At 30.2% G+C, this 18,030-nt stretch overlaps 2 protein-coding genes across 4 annotated transcripts in view; one reads left to right on the top strand and one right to left on the bottom strand.

Moving 5' to 3' along the window:
- The window catches only part of ATPsynC (ATP synthase, subunit C), a 345,384-nt gene that overhangs the window by 234,719 nt on the left and 92,635 nt on the right, over window positions 1-18,030 (top strand). The gene's annotated exons all lie outside the window — the stretch shown is intronic.
- LOC135963946 (WD repeat-containing protein 44) lies at window positions 562-16,151 on the bottom strand. Of its 3 annotated transcripts, XM_065515960.1 has the most exons (11): window positions 15,905-16,151; window positions 15,628-15,829; window positions 14,700-14,804; window positions 13,514-14,592; window positions 13,246-13,446; window positions 4,791-4,862; window positions 2,789-3,383; window positions 2,596-2,727; window positions 1,719-2,537; window positions 1,530-1,658; window positions 562-1,281 (listed from the first exon to the last, which is right to left on the bottom strand). In XM_065515960.1, exons 1-11 carry the CDS (start codon window positions 15,988-15,990, stop codon window positions 1,126-1,128), a joined length of 3,576 nt encoding a protein of 1,191 aa, XP_065372032.1. In that variant the 5' UTR covers window positions 15,991-16,151; the 3' UTR covers window positions 562-1,125. The 3 variants fall into 3 exon arrangements, with proteins under 3 accessions (XP_065372032.1, XP_065372033.1, XP_065372034.1); XM_065515961.1 differs by lacking the exon at window positions 4,791-4,862 and having other exon boundaries at window positions 15,905-16,148; XM_065515962.1 differs by lacking the exons at window positions 4,791-4,862; window positions 13,246-13,446 and having other exon boundaries at window positions 15,905-16,150.

Genomic DNA, 18,030 nt, shown 5'->3' on the forward strand with positions numbered 1-18,030 from the left:
GCTAAAAATTATCAATAATCTCGAAATACATTGTGCTAAGTGGAATATGGAGGTGAATATGGATAAATCTGAATTGGTAGTATATTTATGAATTGGGGTAGATTAGCAAATGATGAAGTATGGTGTTACTTTACGAATCATGTAGTAGCCAGAATAGTGCCGCCAAAAATAGTATAAATCCGACATGGCATAGATACCTCAATTAAACTAATGTATCGTTGTGTTCAAATTAGAGAATGTTTCAGGCAGTTTGCAGAGCTATTCAATCATATGGTGCACAAATTTGGGGATTCTCATCATTTGAAATCGGTAACAATCTACAGAGATACTTTTTGAAACGAATTTTTAAATTACCAAACAACATAATTAAAATTATGATTTGTCTTTGGAAACAGGAGCTGAAGACAGAAACTTTTACACCATTATTTAGTACAAACTAGGGAAATTTTAACCATTGAACATATGATTTGTCTATGTAACGATACTGAATTAGCCAGATCTTCTTAGAATGTTATAAGGACCCAGAATTTATATACATATCTACGTAATAAGTAAAAGCCATTTTAAATTTATCATGCTACTCAAAATAAAGAATTTTTATTTTCATGTAAATGTTTTTTGTTTTTTAATATTTAAATATTACACAATAATCAAGAAATACTGTAGCAGATTAAGTAAAGTTAAAAAAATATTAAATCATATCTACAAAATAAGACAAACTGAAACATTACATTATTAAACCAAAAAATATAAAAAGCTGAAAAGAAGCTGAACACACAAACAAAAATTATTAAAACAGTGATATTAGTTTTAAATTAAAATATAAATATGTATGTATATGTTTAAAGAAAATTTATGAAAATATCAAAATATATATAAAAATATGTATGTATGTGTTGCAATAATATCAAATTCTGTAAATAATTTGTTTAATATTTTAGTTAAAGTTATTAGTTTCCTTCTTGTCTGTTTTTTTAATATTACTTTTCAAAAAAAAATATTTTAAAGAAAAGTTAAAATGTAGAAGAAGAAATTTAAATATTTAACAAAATATATGTATGTATATATCGCATACAATTTAGAATATAACATTATTATTATTACTATTATTATTATTATTATAATTTAATCGGCTATTGCAGTATAAGGTAGACTGCTGTGTTTAGGTTTTGTTTTATTAATAAAAACTTTTATGGCTCCATTGAAATCGGCACTAACCATGACATAGCCGCAACCCTTTTTATGCTGTTCCACCAAAGGATCTGGTTGATTATTTGTTTGCTTTAAGACAGAGAGATAAAGACAGAAAAAATTGATTTCAAATTATATTAAAAATGTTTAGATAATATGGGAGAAAGCTAAATTATTTTTAAATTTTCTTCAAATTCTAGTGAAACAGATTTGTCAGAAGCGTTGAAAGCGAATTTATATGCAATTTTTATTTTGCAATAGTTGTATGGTTATTAGTAAATTTTAAGACTGAAAAATTACCGAAAGCAATTACAAAGATGTAAATGTTTAATAGTTACCTTTTCATGAGATATTTCATCGGGTTCTGGCTTAATGACGGCCTCAGGATGTGGAGCAAATATTGCACAAGTAACTGTAGCGTTATGGGCTTTAATTCCCTCCCAAAAATCACTTCTATCACGACGTACCTTAAAACATTTAACATAAATAAATGTAATTTTACTTCATAACAAACTAAATAAACTTACAGAACTTAATTTTGAGTAATCGTGATTTGTTTTCCATATATAAATACATTGGTTTTCAGAACCGGCTATTATATATTTGCCATCATGACTGAAAGAGGCTTTAATTTGTGACGAAGCATTTAGGTAACCTTTATATTTGCAGGACAAATTCAAATCTCTCAAATCGTATAAACGAACACGACTGTCGTTAGATGTAACCAAGATTTTATCTTCACCCGGCATAGGTTCAATGCCGCTTATTTTACGGCCTATGCGATTTTTTCCACGTGTCGAGCGTACATGTATCTGAGTATGATATTTCAATTGATCGGTATTGTAGAAAATACAGCGACCATCATAGGAACCGACTACAGCAAATTGACCGTTTTGGCAAAAGTTTGCCGCTGTTATTAGTTTCGTTTGACCGTCGACTTCATTCCATAAGGCCACCTTCTTATCGGGTATATTCCATAAACGCAGTTTACCATCTAAACTGCCACTGAGGAAGTAACGATCATCGCGAGGATGAAATGCTATGGCCGTTACAAAATCAATGTGCTGGAAACAGCATAGACACTCTTTACGCGAAATATGCCATAAACGTACTGTTTTATCCATGGAACTTGAGAGTATAAAGTAGTTTTTCGACCAGGAGACATCCAGCAGATCAGATGTGTGACCAATGTAAGTGCAAAACGATTTTGGCATAAATGGGCCAGTACATTTTTCAGCTGCGGTTGCCATAGCAATTGCCTCTTCAGCAGATTGCTGAGATACCAACGATTCTTGCGACGGCGTTGGTGAGGATTTTTGATCGGCATTATATTTTGTACGCATATCCTACAAAAATTCAAATTAATATGTACTATGTTTCTTGATCAAGGCAATATTAACATACTTGGAAAAAAGGATAGGCATCTTTAAGAACCCAAATACGCAATACTTTATCTTGGCCAGCAGTGGCTAATAGGCGGCCACATGAACTAAATTTCATACACCAAACAGCGCCGGTATGTTCTCCAGACAAGTCCTGTCGTTAAAGATTATAAATAAATTAAGTTTGACACACGTTTCCACCTAATATCACTTACTTGTACGTGCTGCAATTTTGTAAATTCATAAGGGCCCTTATTGGTTGAAGAGGCTTTAATTTTAATATTTTGTTCCGGATTCATAACATCAACTATATCGGCCACATCTTCTTTGTGACGAGCATGTGATACCTCTGATGCCAGCGATTTGGCTTTATCGACTGTCTTACGCATAGTAGAACCGAAAAATCGTTTAATTTTGGCCGTTTTCTTTTTCAAACGACTGCCGTCCTCAGTTTCCCCTTCTTCCTCGTCCTGCGGCTGACCCTCGCTACAGGGCGGTATTCCAATTACACTTTCATCATCCGATTCCTTTTGTATAACTTCTAGATGTGATGTAAGTTTTAGTATATGCAACGACAAGGGATTCCAACCCTCTGGCACTGGCGGTGGCCGTACCTCAGATAATGGCATCGTCTCACCGGTTTCTAGATTTTTAACCGGTACTTGTTCAAGTATTTCGAAATCCGTCAATTGCTTGCCCGAATTTGTACGTATGCGTACATCAATATTCATTTGCTTTAAAACATCCTCATCGCCCGCCGATTTACGACGTTCTTTATCACTGCTACTACGATATATTAGAGATGGATATCTATATGTAGATGCGTGTAAGGTAAAACATATTAAGAAAACTACAATTTATAGATACTCAATGAGAATAATGAGACTACACAAATGATTATTATGCAACAAAAAGTTAATTTTTATGTTGTATACAATTTAATTGATTGTTTCAACTACATTTAATTTAAATGGCAGGTCAAATAAGATCGCAATGAGAATTTTATTCAAAATCATAAATAGCTCTGACATTCGACTGTGACTAATCGTATATACCCCATACTAAGGCGAATATGTAAAAACAAAACAAGGATGTTAATAAGTATATAATAATTTTATAGAAATGTATAAAATATAACTGTAATTTGTACTTCTTTCGAAAATGTCACGAAGTTTTATAAACAAGTAAAACCTAGAATATGAGATTCCTTTTTGTAATAAAAGATTCTTACTTCATAACTCAAGTCGAAAGAAAAATGTCACAAATATTTCATAAACCCTTACTATTTGCAAGTACTTCAAAGTGAACGATATTATTTTAATGTACAACATCGTGCGATTTTCAGAAAATTAAATTATCAATATTTCATCCCATTTCTGAATGTAATCCTCATTCAAATTTGGTTGTTGTTGTAGCAGCATCGGTTGCTGAGTTGACAGCCCTTAGCCGAGTGAACTCGAGTCATTGCGGTGCGTAGAACCGCAATGACTCGAGTTCATGACTCGAAAGAAATTTGGTTGTTTTCGATGTTGTCTTAATCTTACTTGCCCAACTCACAACCGGTGTTGTATCGTTGTATAATTTTTTAATCGCTTTGTTTTTTTTTTGCAAAAATATAGTTTGAAAAATATTTTGGATTTACAACGGTACTACAATACACCGTTCATTACGAATTGAACAATTTAAAAAAAAAGGAAAAACTTTTCCATCCCTAAAGCATTCATACTACATTATATTAATAAACACAATGAAACCACCTGAATGGGCCCAAGTGAGCTGTACGTCAGGATGGCTGCATGTTAATCTATGTAGTTAAAAATGTGAACCATCAATATGTGTACAACTATTGTAAAATGTGATTTGAATATACATATATAATTTTTTAATCATTTAAAAATAAATATGAAAAATTTTAACTAACTACGAGCTTCCTCTTACGAATATGATTAAAAAAGATTTAAACAAGACTTATTATTTATATTCGCAGTATATGTATAATATATCCATCACCATACGTAATGACAACACAAATATGAATACCCTAAACTTTGATGATCGATTTAAAATATTAAAAGATGTTTTTTTTAATTTCAATGTTTAAAAGTAAGCTGTGAAATAGCTTCTCTATATGCCAACACATAACACCAATAAAAGCAATGAATGAATCAAGTGTAACTTTAGCTGTACAATTTTAAAGATAAACCAAACATCACCAACTTGATTTTTAAAATCCAAGGTCTATTTACTAAAGTTGTAAATTTATAAATAATAAAAACATCGACTAGATTGCTGCAAACAAAAAGGAAATATATATTTGATTACTGCAGAAATATGATGGTTATAGTTCAATTAAAAGTTTTTTTTTATGTAATACGTGAAAATCTCTATTTTACATAATGGTATATAGATGCGAAAGTTTAAATTCTTTATATTATTTCGAATCACCACATTTTTTATACACACCACCAAAACGATGGATGTTATATTGATTTTGTCATTCCGTTTGTAACATATCTGGTCCTCATAAAATTCTAAGACAATCTAGCTATGTATACCCGTCTGTTGAAGACATGAATGCGCCCAGAGGAACGGATTTGGGAAACGACATTTTTCCGAAAATATTAATTGTTGATCAGAAATGTTTACAGTTAAAAATGGGCAAAATTGTTTTTAACTATTTTTATTTATACTATATTTGTTAAATGTTAATATATATAATTTAGTAGCTTTTATTAGCCATTAATGGCCCCTAAGGCTTGGTTATATAAATTGAAGATAAATAAATAAAATATTTATTACAAAAAAAAAATCAGTACAACAAAACAAATTTTGAACAAAATGTCCGTCCGATGTTTAAAAACAATTAAAATACGAAGAGACCTACGAAACCGAAATTTGAAACAAATAGTTATTGCTGATAGCAAACTTATGTATCCAAAAGTAGGTTGAATCCGTAAAAAGTTTTGGCTTTATATTACATGGTTTGAAATAAATAAATTAAAATATATGAAAAACTTTGTTCGGACTTATATTTTCTAGAAATAGAAAATACAAATCGGTGCACGTATTATTTGCTATTTACTACATCTGTAAGAATTCATATCAATTTGCAACAGAAAAGAAAACGGCTACCAAAAATTTAAAAAGCAACTTTCGTTTGTTACAATTCAATGAGGTACGTGCTTTGAAGTGGCCTGCCCAATCCACAGATCTCAATCCCATAAAAAATGTATGGGAATTCGTAGATCGCAAAATACGGACTCCAAATTATACCACGAAGGATGCGTCATCGTATGCTGTTTTGTGGGAATGGCAAAATATTTCAAAGGATATATATTATATATTAATTAAATTCTAGATAAATATACAAATTTCTTAATAATTTATTTTGACCTATTAATTGAATACTATGATCGCCCTGTGGTCAAAATTCGACCACTTTTAAAATGCTATTTACCACTTTTATGTAAAGAATTTTGAAAATATAGTTTATACTATGCATATCTAGAGAAAACAACATTTTAAACCATATATGTTTCATCAATATTGATGGACAATAACAAACATACTTAAAAGTGTACCACAAAAAAAACGTGTGGCCTATTTACACATCTGCTCAAAATAATAGATACACCTAATTGGAAAAAATTTAAATGGCGGTAACATTGAAAATTTCCTCGCAAGCGTTAAGAATACATCATATTATTAAAATTTCTATCTGGCAATGTCATGTCAGTCAAAAATCTGGCAACTATTTGCTTTCATGTTGATTTTTAAAAACGAATTTATTTGAATTACAAAAAATTATTTGCTCATAAAAATAGATACACATCAGTAATTTGTAATTTGTTTATATACTATTTTTTTTTTGTGCAATTTTTTGTTCCTATTTACGTGAAACAGTAAGTATAATTTAAATTTTAGCAACAATTTTATAAAAAATAGGACTCTTTTGAAGAAAATGGGACGAAATCATCATTGTACCGAAGATGAGAAAAAAATTGTTCAAACGATGAGAAATCAAGGAAAATCATTACGGGAAATAGCAAAGAGCATAGGAAGATCTTTACATTTTGTCCAAAATGCTTTATCTAAAAAACAAAAAAGAGAAACTCGCGGTAGACCAAAGAAAACCAGTCCAGAAACAGATAGGCGGATCGTCCTTATGGTTAAAAAAGACCCTTTCATATCATCGAAAGCTATTTCTGCGGAGCTATGTAACGAAATCAGTCCACAAACAGTTCGTCGTCGTCTTTTACAAGCTAAATTGCCGGGAAGAATTGCCAGAAAAGTGCCACTAATGCGCCAAAAAAATATCAAGACAAGATTAGAATTTGCTAAAGAGCACTTACAATGGTCCGGGTGTGAAGGCGAAAAAAAATGGAGAAATATTTTATGGAGCGACGAAACAAAAATAAATTTGTTTGGAAACGACTGCCAAAGAAATGTACGCCGACCAAAAGGAAAATAATTCCACGTTAAATTTACAAAAAAGACGGTAAAACATGGCGGGGGAAACATAATGGTTTGGGGTTGCTTTTCATGGAATGGTGTTGGTCCGATATTCCGAATAGAAGATACCATGAATGCTAGTGGGTATAGAGACATATTGGAAAACGTAATGCTTCCATATGCATCGGAAAATATGCCATTAATATGAACATTCCAGCAGGACAACGACCCAAAACATAGTTCAAGATTAGTTAAAAACTGGTTCTTGGAGAATAACGTACCTGTTTTAAGCTGGCCCAGCCAATCTCCTCATTTAAACCCAATAGAAAACTTGTGGAGTGAATTAAAGATAAGGCTTTCGAAGGAAGCTTTCAAAAATAAAGACGATTTATGGGAGAAAACGCAAAAAATATGGTACGAGATTCCATTGGAGAAGTGTCAGAACTTGATATCCAGTATGCCCAGAAGAGTGGAGAAAGTTTTACAAAACAAAGGTGGATATACTGGATACTAGCTTTACTTTAATAATAAACTAATTTTTTTAAGATAAAATTTATTAGCTTTTGTTTAATAAGAATTTTTAAAAATGTATCTATTATATGAGCACCAAATTTTTCGAAATTTAAGAAATTTAATTTACTTTATAATATTTATTATTAATTATGAAATATTTTGTTTTTGTTTTTTACTCTCCTTTTAACTATAAATAAAAATCGACTGAATTTTTTTTATAATTTTTTTAATATACCATTATTTTTTTTCGTTTTTAAAAAATAAATTTTGGTGTATCTATTATTTTGAGCAGATGTGTATATATAAGATTTGGAAAATATTCCATTGTATTGTAAACCATACATAAATATATAATATATATCATTATTTAGATAACGTTGAAATTAAAATTTCGGAGCCCCGTTGGATATTCTTTCGAGCATTTTTTGGTATTGAAAATCAGAAACATTTATAAATAAATATACAAAAATCAAAAACTATTTGAAAACAAAAACAACACTCGTATGTGTGATTATTTTGAGTAATTTTTTTGTTTAGGTTTTTTCTAGTTTACGCTCTATGTTTCTCTATGTTTAAAGCATCAAATATTTTTTATATGCAGGGATAACAAAATTGTTATATTTTGCTTGTGAATATAAATAGACACTAAATTTAAGTAAGTTTTTTTGGATTTTAAAACTTCTGTATATGTTCCACATATTTGTTAGTAATACTTTTTAAATTATCTATATTAAAAATTAGTAAAATCGGTTCAAGAAAAACATTAATTTCGTACAAAAATCAAAATTTAACCCAAAATATCTAATTTTTTCGAAAAATATTTTTTATCTTTTGTTTAGGTTTTTTTCTAGTTTACGCTCTATGTTTCTCTATGTTTAAAGCATCAAATATTTTTTATATGCAGGGATAACAAAATTGTTATATTTTGCTTGTGAATATAAATAGACACTAAATTTAAGTAAGTTTTTTTGGATTTTAAAACTTATGTATATGTTCCACATATTTGTTAGTAATACTTTTCAAATTATCTATATTAAAAATTAGTAAAATCGGTTCAAGAAAAACATTAATTTCGTACAAAAATCAAAATTTAACCCAAAATATCTAATTTTTTCGAAAAATATTTTTTATCTTTTGCAAAAAGTCTTACATAAGAACACAAAAAAAAAACTTTATTTATACAAAGGGTATATAAGATTTGGCACAGTCGAATATACCACTCGTACTTTATTCCGTTCCGTCCTTCAAACTTCACTAAGAAATTATATATTTATACAGGATGCAATAGCACAGACTAATATCAAAATGTTTGTCCTTAAACTTTGTTAATGCAACGAAATTGTCGTCATTTGCTCAATAATCCCATAGTGTGGAACTGCTAGTAATATCAGTGTTGATCTTATACATAGGGCCCAATCAAAAATTCTTAGGACCATGAAGGATTTTGAAATGAGAAATGAGACCATCCACAGAGATCTAGAAGTACCATTAGTAAAGGAGGAGTTAAAAAAAGTCCGTGAGAAATACATTAAAAAGTTACATAGTCACCCGAACCCGAGGCTTCGTAGAGCTTATCAGCCAATTTCCAATTAATGCTCTCATTGGTATTAGATTTAATTTTAGTTATAAGATTTGAATACTTATTGTTAGACCAAAGGAAATAATAGGCATATTCAATAATTCGTACGGCAGGATTCCTTCAAAAGTTATCGGATTACAACAAAAATTAATTTAATATGTATATAATTTTTGTTAAAAGCAACGTAACATTTATTTCGTAGGAAAATATTTTTTAAAGAAATAAAAAACTTCAGATAGTTTAAAAAGTATGTAGTTCATATCGATCATTATTACTAATTCCCTATTTGTAATTCAAACTAGGATTCTTTGATAAAATCGTCTTTTTTTCTTTTGGATGGTAGTAAGCAATGGTAACTTATCTTGTAAAATCCATAGCAGGGTTTTTGTATATTTTTTCGGGTAGTTTTTCGTACAACGGATTTTCTAATTGTAGACGGTGTCTACTATTTTTTGAAACAATTTTTATTGTTATTTACGACATATTTATACGTTTTTCAACATTAGAGGTTATGGAATTGTTTTTCTTATAAAATTCCACTTTACCTTTTTTACTTTACCATGTTTTCGAATATCGTCGCACAGTGGCTCATTATCGTTTTTCATCGGTCAAAACTCTGTAACTTTTGAACCGTTAGAGAAATTTTAGAATTTTTTTTTTTTTGATGGACAGATAACTTCTTGAGTTTTTCTCCAGTTTTAATTTCATTAAAATCGGTTCAGCAGTTGTAGAGCACTTTAAGGTTAAAGTTGAACTTTTAATTTTTGTATAGCAGTTAGCATGAAAATAAATTTTTTTTTGTTTTTTGAATCAGCTATACTTATTAAAAAAGTTATCAGCAGATAAAAACAAGTAAGGAAGTATGTTCGGCCAAGCTCGACCATATAATATAATTTATTTTCATGAATGATTTTCGGAAGAGGACATTATATGGGAGCTATGACTAATTATGGACCTATCGCCATTAAATTAGGTCGTGTGATTTATATCTATATGGAAGATATTTCTGTTGAATTTTGTGTTTATACCAACATTTTTAAATGATTTATGCTCGTTAGAGCGATTTTTGGAAGCGGGCCTTATATGGGAGCTATGACTAATTATGGACCGATCATCATAAAATTAGGTGACATTAATTCAGTTTATATAAAACTTATTTGGAGCAAAATTTGTGTAGATAAATATATATATTAACCATTTACGACCGATAAAGTATAATTTCGGGAGAACATATGTATGGGTGCTAGGTGAAATAATGGACCGATTTCAGTCATTTTCAAAATGTATGTACCAAATTTTATCGCAATATCTTCAAAAATGCGACTTGTACTTTGCGACAGTCATATGAATAGAAAAAAATATTTGGAATAATTTCATTCAAATGAAAAAAGTATTCAACAAACAGGTCAAAACAGGTCAACAAATATATATTGGCTTAAAGAGGACATTTTGGCCTTTCTCCTGGTATTAAAATTTGTTTAACCCCATTTGACCCAAAGCACTTTTTTCTACTGAAATTCAAATTTGACTAAAATATAGCACCTGAGAAAAAATTAATAACACATCAGGTATAAATGGTACAGTGAAAAATCATACCAGTTCTTAAAGACTATTATCCTACCAACATAACAAAAAAAAATCATCCAATTATCGATAATAGTTTGAGAGTAATGATAATTTACTTCTGATCAAATTTACAAAAATCACATTTTTTATAAAATGACATAAAAAATTTGACTTTAACAGCACACAATTGACAATATTTTTATCTAAATTTTGGCTACCTTAGTTTCAATGTGTTTACTATTGAATGGCATTAAAATTTTTGAAATCAGAGTTAACAAAAAGTTGGACTTTTGGCCGATGAAATTGAGATATGAGCCACCATGCGTCGCACACCTTTATAAATTTTTAAAGTTTTAATTTTTAACAATTGTACTAATTAATAATGGCAAACTTAGAAGAGCTGCATTTTCAAGTACATAGATTATAAAGTACTACATTCAAAGAAACATTATTTTCAACTTAATTTCTTCCTTGCATATTTTGAGAATCATAATTAACAAAAACTTTATATGAAATCTAAATGATTTAAATGTTTTTTTTTTTGTATTTTACCCAGGGACATAACTGTTATAACCAATATTGGAAAAAATCCTGAAATAATTGTTTATCAAGAATTTTTGAAAAATGGTCCCTGAATAACTGTTAAAAATAACCAATATTATTTTGGTCTTTGGTAACCATTATAAACGATTTTTATTTTATTTGGTCTTCAATAACCATTATGAAAGATTTTTATTTTTTTAGGTCTTTAATAACCATTATAAAATATTTTTATTTTTTTAGGTCTTCAATAACCATTATAAAATATTTTTATTTTTTTAGGTCTTTGATAACTATTATTAAAGATTTTTATTTTTTTTGGTCTTCCGTAAACATTTTGAGTACCGACAAAGTTTTTTGGTCGCATGGACCTGGTTTTCTTGTATTTTAAAATAGACAGAGAAATATAAATTGGTTCAGAATTTCATAAGAATTAAGAATATTTATGATTATAAACAGTTTTCTTTTAAAATGTGCAATATGTGGGAGCTATGACTAATTATGGACCAATCGGCATAAAATTAAGTGACATGTCTTCTATATATATGAAAGTTATTTGTGCTAAATTTTATTTGAATACCAACTTTTTTAAGAAATCTATACTCGTTAAAATGCTTTTCGGAAGTGGGCCTTTTATGGGAGCTATGACTAATTATGGACCAATCGTCACAAAATTTAGTAGTGAGAGTTCGGCTTATATAAAACTTATTTGTGCTGAATTTGGTTTGGATATCTATATAACTAAGATATTTATGAGGGATTATCTATTTTCAGATAGGACAATCGTTTGGGGGCTAGGAGAAATAATAGACGGATTCTAACCAAATTAAATAGACTTCGTCCTTGGGGCACTATACGCTATATCACTATGGTGGTGTAGGGTATAAATATTTGTAATGGCTGTAGTCTATCGAAGACCAAAAAAATAAAATTTTTTTATAATGGTTATCAAAGACCAAAAAAATAAAAATCATTCATAATGGTTATTGAAGACCAAAAAAAATAAAAATCTTTCATAATGGTTATCAGAGACCGAAATAAATAAAAATCTTTCATTATGATTATTGAAGACCAAAAAAAATAAAAATCTTTCATAATGGTTATCAAAGACCTAACAAAATTAAATTTTTTCATAATGGTTATCATAGACTAAAATTTTTTTGAGTTATTTATAATTGTTATTACGGGACCTATTTTTTTGCAGTTATTTTTTCTATAACCAATTGCTTGTTTAAAAAAAAATAACAGTTATTTCGGGTCCCTGATTTTACCACCATACGAATTAATAGTGATTAGAGTAGTATAACGATGAATGAATAATGAACCGAACAGGAAAGAATGTGCATAATTCAATTGTATCCCAGGTTAACTACCGATTCAAAACGGTCAAAAGATACGATTTTTTCGGTAACGGTAGTTGCAGTTATTTTGGTAACGGTATTTTAATGATACCGGTAATTTCGATATGACTTAAATGTAGAACAAAATTTAGTAATAACGATAGCGTACCGGTAACGGTAGTAGAGCTGAAATGGTGGTAAGAATAGCTAAGCGGTATCGACAGCCAACCTTGTGAGTATGTAATAATTCAATTGATTGATTTAGACCATTCTCATAATTAGTAGTAGTAAAATTATTTAACAATATCTCTAATATATTTATAAAAAACGCATATTTTTAGCTATTTAAACACTTAATTGAACATAACTTTGATGTCATTATTTTTTTAATAAATATTTTGCTAATCACAGTGAAGATTTAAACAAACTGTTAAACATTTGTGTTTTTTCTCTCAAATAAACAAAGCAATTCATTACAGAAAGATGTTTGCATGCATGTTTATTTGTATAGTAAATATTTGTGTGATTAAATATTGAAATTGTGAGTTTATAACGACATCAACAGATTTTGTATTTTTAGAAATTCTTTTAATTATTAAAACCGAACTAATTCTCGTTTGCTTTTGACATAATAGTTTCATATTAATGTAACAAATGAGTTATTTGAGGAAAACTAACATACCTGGTAGCACTTCCTAAACTATTTGAACCAGTACCAGCCAATTTAGGTCTTTGAATATTTTCATTTAATATACGTTCAATACGTTCAATTTCCTCTTGTGAGGGTCCTTCAGCTTTATTAGATGCTTCATCGCGTGGTTTAACCACATAACCACCTTGGGTGGCTTTATAAAGATTTAAACTTTGTGAAGGGTCAATGGAACTATAAATGAAATTTTTATTGATGGTAAAGTGTTTTAGCTGTTTAAAGGGTTCAGTGAAATTCATACCTGACACGGCCAGGAGCGGAATTACTTTTGGCCGAATTCGATGGACTCGGTTTGGAGTACACCGAAGTGGAACTATTACCCAAAGAATGCGACATGCGATTTATGGAACCGCCAACAGCAGCTGTAGTGACAGGACGTGTTTTACTTGCAGAAATTTGGCTTAACGATGTACCCGATGCTGAAACAATTGTATTGCTAGAAGCGTGTACAGAAGAGCAGACAGAGGAAACATTACCGCCTAAGGCACTAATACTACTAAAGCCGCCAATTGACAGTGCCATATTTGCCGACGTTGTAATACTACCGCCTCCATCAAGACTGCAACGTGCCATGCGTGCATTTTGCAGAGAACTTGTTTCATTCCAGCTTTTCTCAATTTCTTTAACCAAGTCGTCGCTTAGTTTCTGTTGAACATCACGTACACTCTTAACGGATTTTGTATCACTGTCAGTATCCGTATCGGCGGCCGGCAAACGCATCCCCTCATTCATATAAAACTGTTCGGATGAACTGGTTGAACCTTTCTTCGAGTCCTTTTTCTTACGTCGCGGTGGTGCAATCGGTCCACTAGATGTTATCGAATCCGTAGTCTTGGAATGGGCTAATTTAGTGCTGGCTATAACATCGGGTTCCTGCAATACAACGTGACTTTCGAATGGCACTTGATTTATACTACTCATACCACCAACACCAAGAGTGGATTGTTGCAACGATTTATTTGATTCCATAAGACTAGACGGTACACTTGATGACTTTATATTGGCAAACACATTTGCCGATACAGCTGCTGCTGATGATGATAACTGTGTCTGATGTAAATATTGTTGCTGCTGTAGCTGTAATTGCTGTTGTAATTGTTGCTGCTGCTGATGTTGTTGTTGCAATTGTTGTTGTTGACTACTAGAGCTTGTATTAGCAAAATATTCCCGATCAATACTCATCGCTGATGGGTCAATACTGCCAGCCAATATACGTCCAACACGACCTAAAGATGTAATACTTTGAACGCTCATAGTGTCATTTTCCACTACTTTAAATGGATGTGTTGGACGCGCAAATACTCCATCTGTGGAGCTATTCTATTTTGTGTCAATGCACAATAAAAATAATTAATCGGAAAAAAAATAAAAAAACAAAATGAAATAAATTTGATTGAAGGTATTTTAATTTTAGTAGACAAATATACCTGAGAATCAGGTGTTAATGTATTTCCTGGATTTTCATCATCGTCATTTTGCATGCCCTGACGCAATTCTCGAAAACGATCTCTAATATCTCTAGTAGTATTACTCTAAAGTTATTTCGTATCATATTGGTTAATTGATACATTTCAAATCAATTGCAATAAATCGAATTGACATATAATGGGGTGTGGTTGTTGTGGTGTATAATGTAGGATAGACAGTCACAAAGATGTTTAACATGGAAATAGAAAATTAAAATAAATGAAAAAGATAAAACAACAAAATGTCGATATGCTCAGAGAATGAAAAAATAATTGTTATAAAAAAAACATTGACGAATTTTGGATAAAATTATGTTGTATGCGACCTTCATGATTTCAGTTTCATTATTTAATTTGGCAGAATTTTAATTCGATTAACCATTAGACTAGGCTGGATTGCCATAAGTATCCAAATAATAAAAACTAACTTGAATTGAATGATTGCACGGACTATGACATCTTCAACACTACTGGTTGAAAATATTCATAATGCAACCTTTAGATGAAAATTGAAAATTTAGTGAAATAGGCTTCTATATTAAAAACTAGTCTCGAATTCCAGGAGAAAATGTTTATTTAAAAACGAAATTTTAAATTAAAGTTTTTACACTTTCTCCGAATTGAAATATTAATATCTAACACACACTGTGAAAACTTACACCCTTTAATTGTACTTAAAATTGTAAGATTAATCATTAATGATATTAAGTCTATTTGAGTTTTAAATTTATATCTTTTACTATGTATAAATAACCGTAGCACAACAATATATACATATGCATTACTTCGCCCTTGATTTGTAATGTTTGTACATAGAATATTGTTTGAAATAATATTGTAAGTACATATGTACACATTTTAATATGAGTAAAAAATTAACTTTACTTACAGTGACCTGCACTGGTTTTGGTTCTACAAATACATCTGATTTAGTGCCACGAGCACTTAGACTACTGCTGGGACTGCTAGTAGCTGGTGTAACTGTTCCAATGGGTGTGGCATCACTGTCTGACGATGCCTGCAGCCGTACTGCTGGTTCGGGAAATACAAACTCTTGTGGTATCTGTGAGGCATTTGCTAACGATTTGCGGCTAAATGAAAACGTAAATTTTAACAATTAATTACACTATACATGTAGTCATAAATTTATAATATATTATATTTACCTTAGTGTTGACAATCGATTTGGAGTAGAGTCTTCTGCATCAAAAAACTCTTCCGAACTGTCTGAATCCGTTTCTGGCTTAATCATTTTAAGTTTATTTTTATTTCATGAACATAAAACAATTTTTTAAAATTTAGGATCAATTACAAACAAAAATCAAACTGCATTTGCAAAAAAATTTAATTTTTTTTTTCTTCGTTTTTGTTTTGTAATTCTATAATGATGCTTCTTCTTGTGAGTAATTTTATATGCTTTGTATTTACGTCATTTGTATTTATGTAAAATTTATTTATTTAACAATTTATATTGCGAAAATAGTTGTTTTATTGTTTTTATACTAAATTGTAAGAAAAACAACATTTCTTTTTTATGAAAAACAAAAATTAAACAAACAAGGAATATTTTTATCACTTTTTTTGCACAGTAAAATAAACGTCATACTAATGAAAGGGAAATTAATAAATATGCTTCTTCTTTGGATTACCTATAAATAAAACGTCATTGATAACATGTCATTGTATGAAATTCCAGGAAACGAGTTATAACATAAAAAAACGTTACGTTTTCGGAATTGCTAATAATTGGATTGATTTTTATTACAAGAAATAATAATTTAATGATGTGTACTTTCACATATGAATGTTGTTATTTTGTTTCAATATTTTCACCACTTAAGGCAGAATAAACCAACAAAACTTTTGCATTAAATAGGACCTACAGCTAAAATTAAAACAGTATATTTATGTAGAACGTTACCCAAACGATACAGCAAACCGCAGCGCCAAGAATTAAATTTGGACAATTTTTATCATTGAAACAAGGCGTATTAAGAAGGTGAGTGCGTCCCGGCAATAAAAACAACAATGCAAAAACAACAGGCATTTTATTATTGTTAAAATGTACGGTAAATGTCAAAATCAAGGCGAATTAAAATATTACCATGTTAAGCATTAAACACATTCAAGACAGCAGGCTACCAACTTCAATCTGTCAAAAATAAAATGCACACGTTTATATGGAGACGATTATTTTAACGACAGCACAGCTACACGGCCACACGACTACTCATGCCGATGTAGCCGAATTAGGCTAATTTCTATTTTTGTCAGCTACAAAACAGATATAGTGTTGCTAATATAATAAACAAATGTAAATCAAATTAGTGCTTAAAAAAAATATATTTTTTTACTTAATTAAGAGAAGTTTCTGATAACCTTATTGAAATAAATTAATAACAGGTACATAATTAATTATAACCATATATATATTTTTACTCAAAATAATTGTTTCAATCTTAATTACTTTGGAATTTTGTACGATTATTTTTTATTAAAGTGGCACCACTGAATTATAAATCAGCTGTTTACTTTGTAGCTGTCGTCTTTAAAATAATTCAGTAGCTGCCACACGACTACAACTGTAACCAGCAGAATTTGTGTTCGTGTAGTCGTGTAGCCTGCTGTCTTGAATGTGTTTAATGCATTATTTACAATAACAAATGCAAGGCGTATTTAACAAGGTGACAGCAGTGGCGAATTGAAATAAATACAGGCGAATTCACTTATTTTTTATATATAGAGTTTGACATACGGGCGTACGGGCGAATATTGTGTATGTGTGTAGTTTGACATTTGTGCGTGCTATTTCTGTAATCAGCTGTGCTCCCTTATTAAATGCACCTTGGTGGCACCTATATCATCTAAACAACCAAGGTGCATTTAATAAGGAGCCATCGGGAGCACAGCTGATTACAGAACATTTTTCATTTTGGTTTTTTGACATTTGTTAAGACCAACTGTTGTTTTTGTAGAACTGACGCCACCTTGTATGAATTCGTATTCGACACCACCTTATCAAGGCGAATTTATATACCAGGTGGTGTTGATAGCACAGCTGATTAATGTTATTTGGATGTTTGAGCTGTCAATTATCCTGTGTTTGTTGCGGCGAATGCTACAACAAACGTAAAAGTAACAAAAACAACAGGCAAACTTTGACAGCTTAAACCACATAAACAATAACAAATTGCAAGTGGTTTTTGTAAATGTTGTACTTGTTGTAGAATCGACACCACCTGGTATATAAATTCGCCTTGCACCTTATAGTAAATTCGGCTTATATCAACAA

Source organism: Calliphora vicina, chromosome 1 (assembly GCF_958450345.1).
Source record: "Calliphora vicina chromosome 1, idCalVici1.1, whole genome shotgun sequence".
Lineage (NCBI taxonomy): Eukaryota > Metazoa > Arthropoda > Insecta > Diptera > Calliphoridae > Calliphora > Calliphora vicina.

Coding starts and splice junctions, on each gene's coding strand:
- LOC135963946 (XM_065515960.1), bottom strand. CDS start 15,990: ATGATTAAGCCAGAAACGGATTCAGACAGTTCGGAAGAGTTTTTTGAT. Junction 15,830..15,904: donor AATCGATTGTCAACACTAAG/GTAAATATAATA, acceptor GTTTTCATTTAG/CCGCAAATCGTTAGCAAATG. Junction 2,728..2,788: donor CAAAATTGCAGCACGTACAA/GTAAGTGATATT, acceptor CTTTAACGACAG/GACTTGTCTGGAGAACATAC.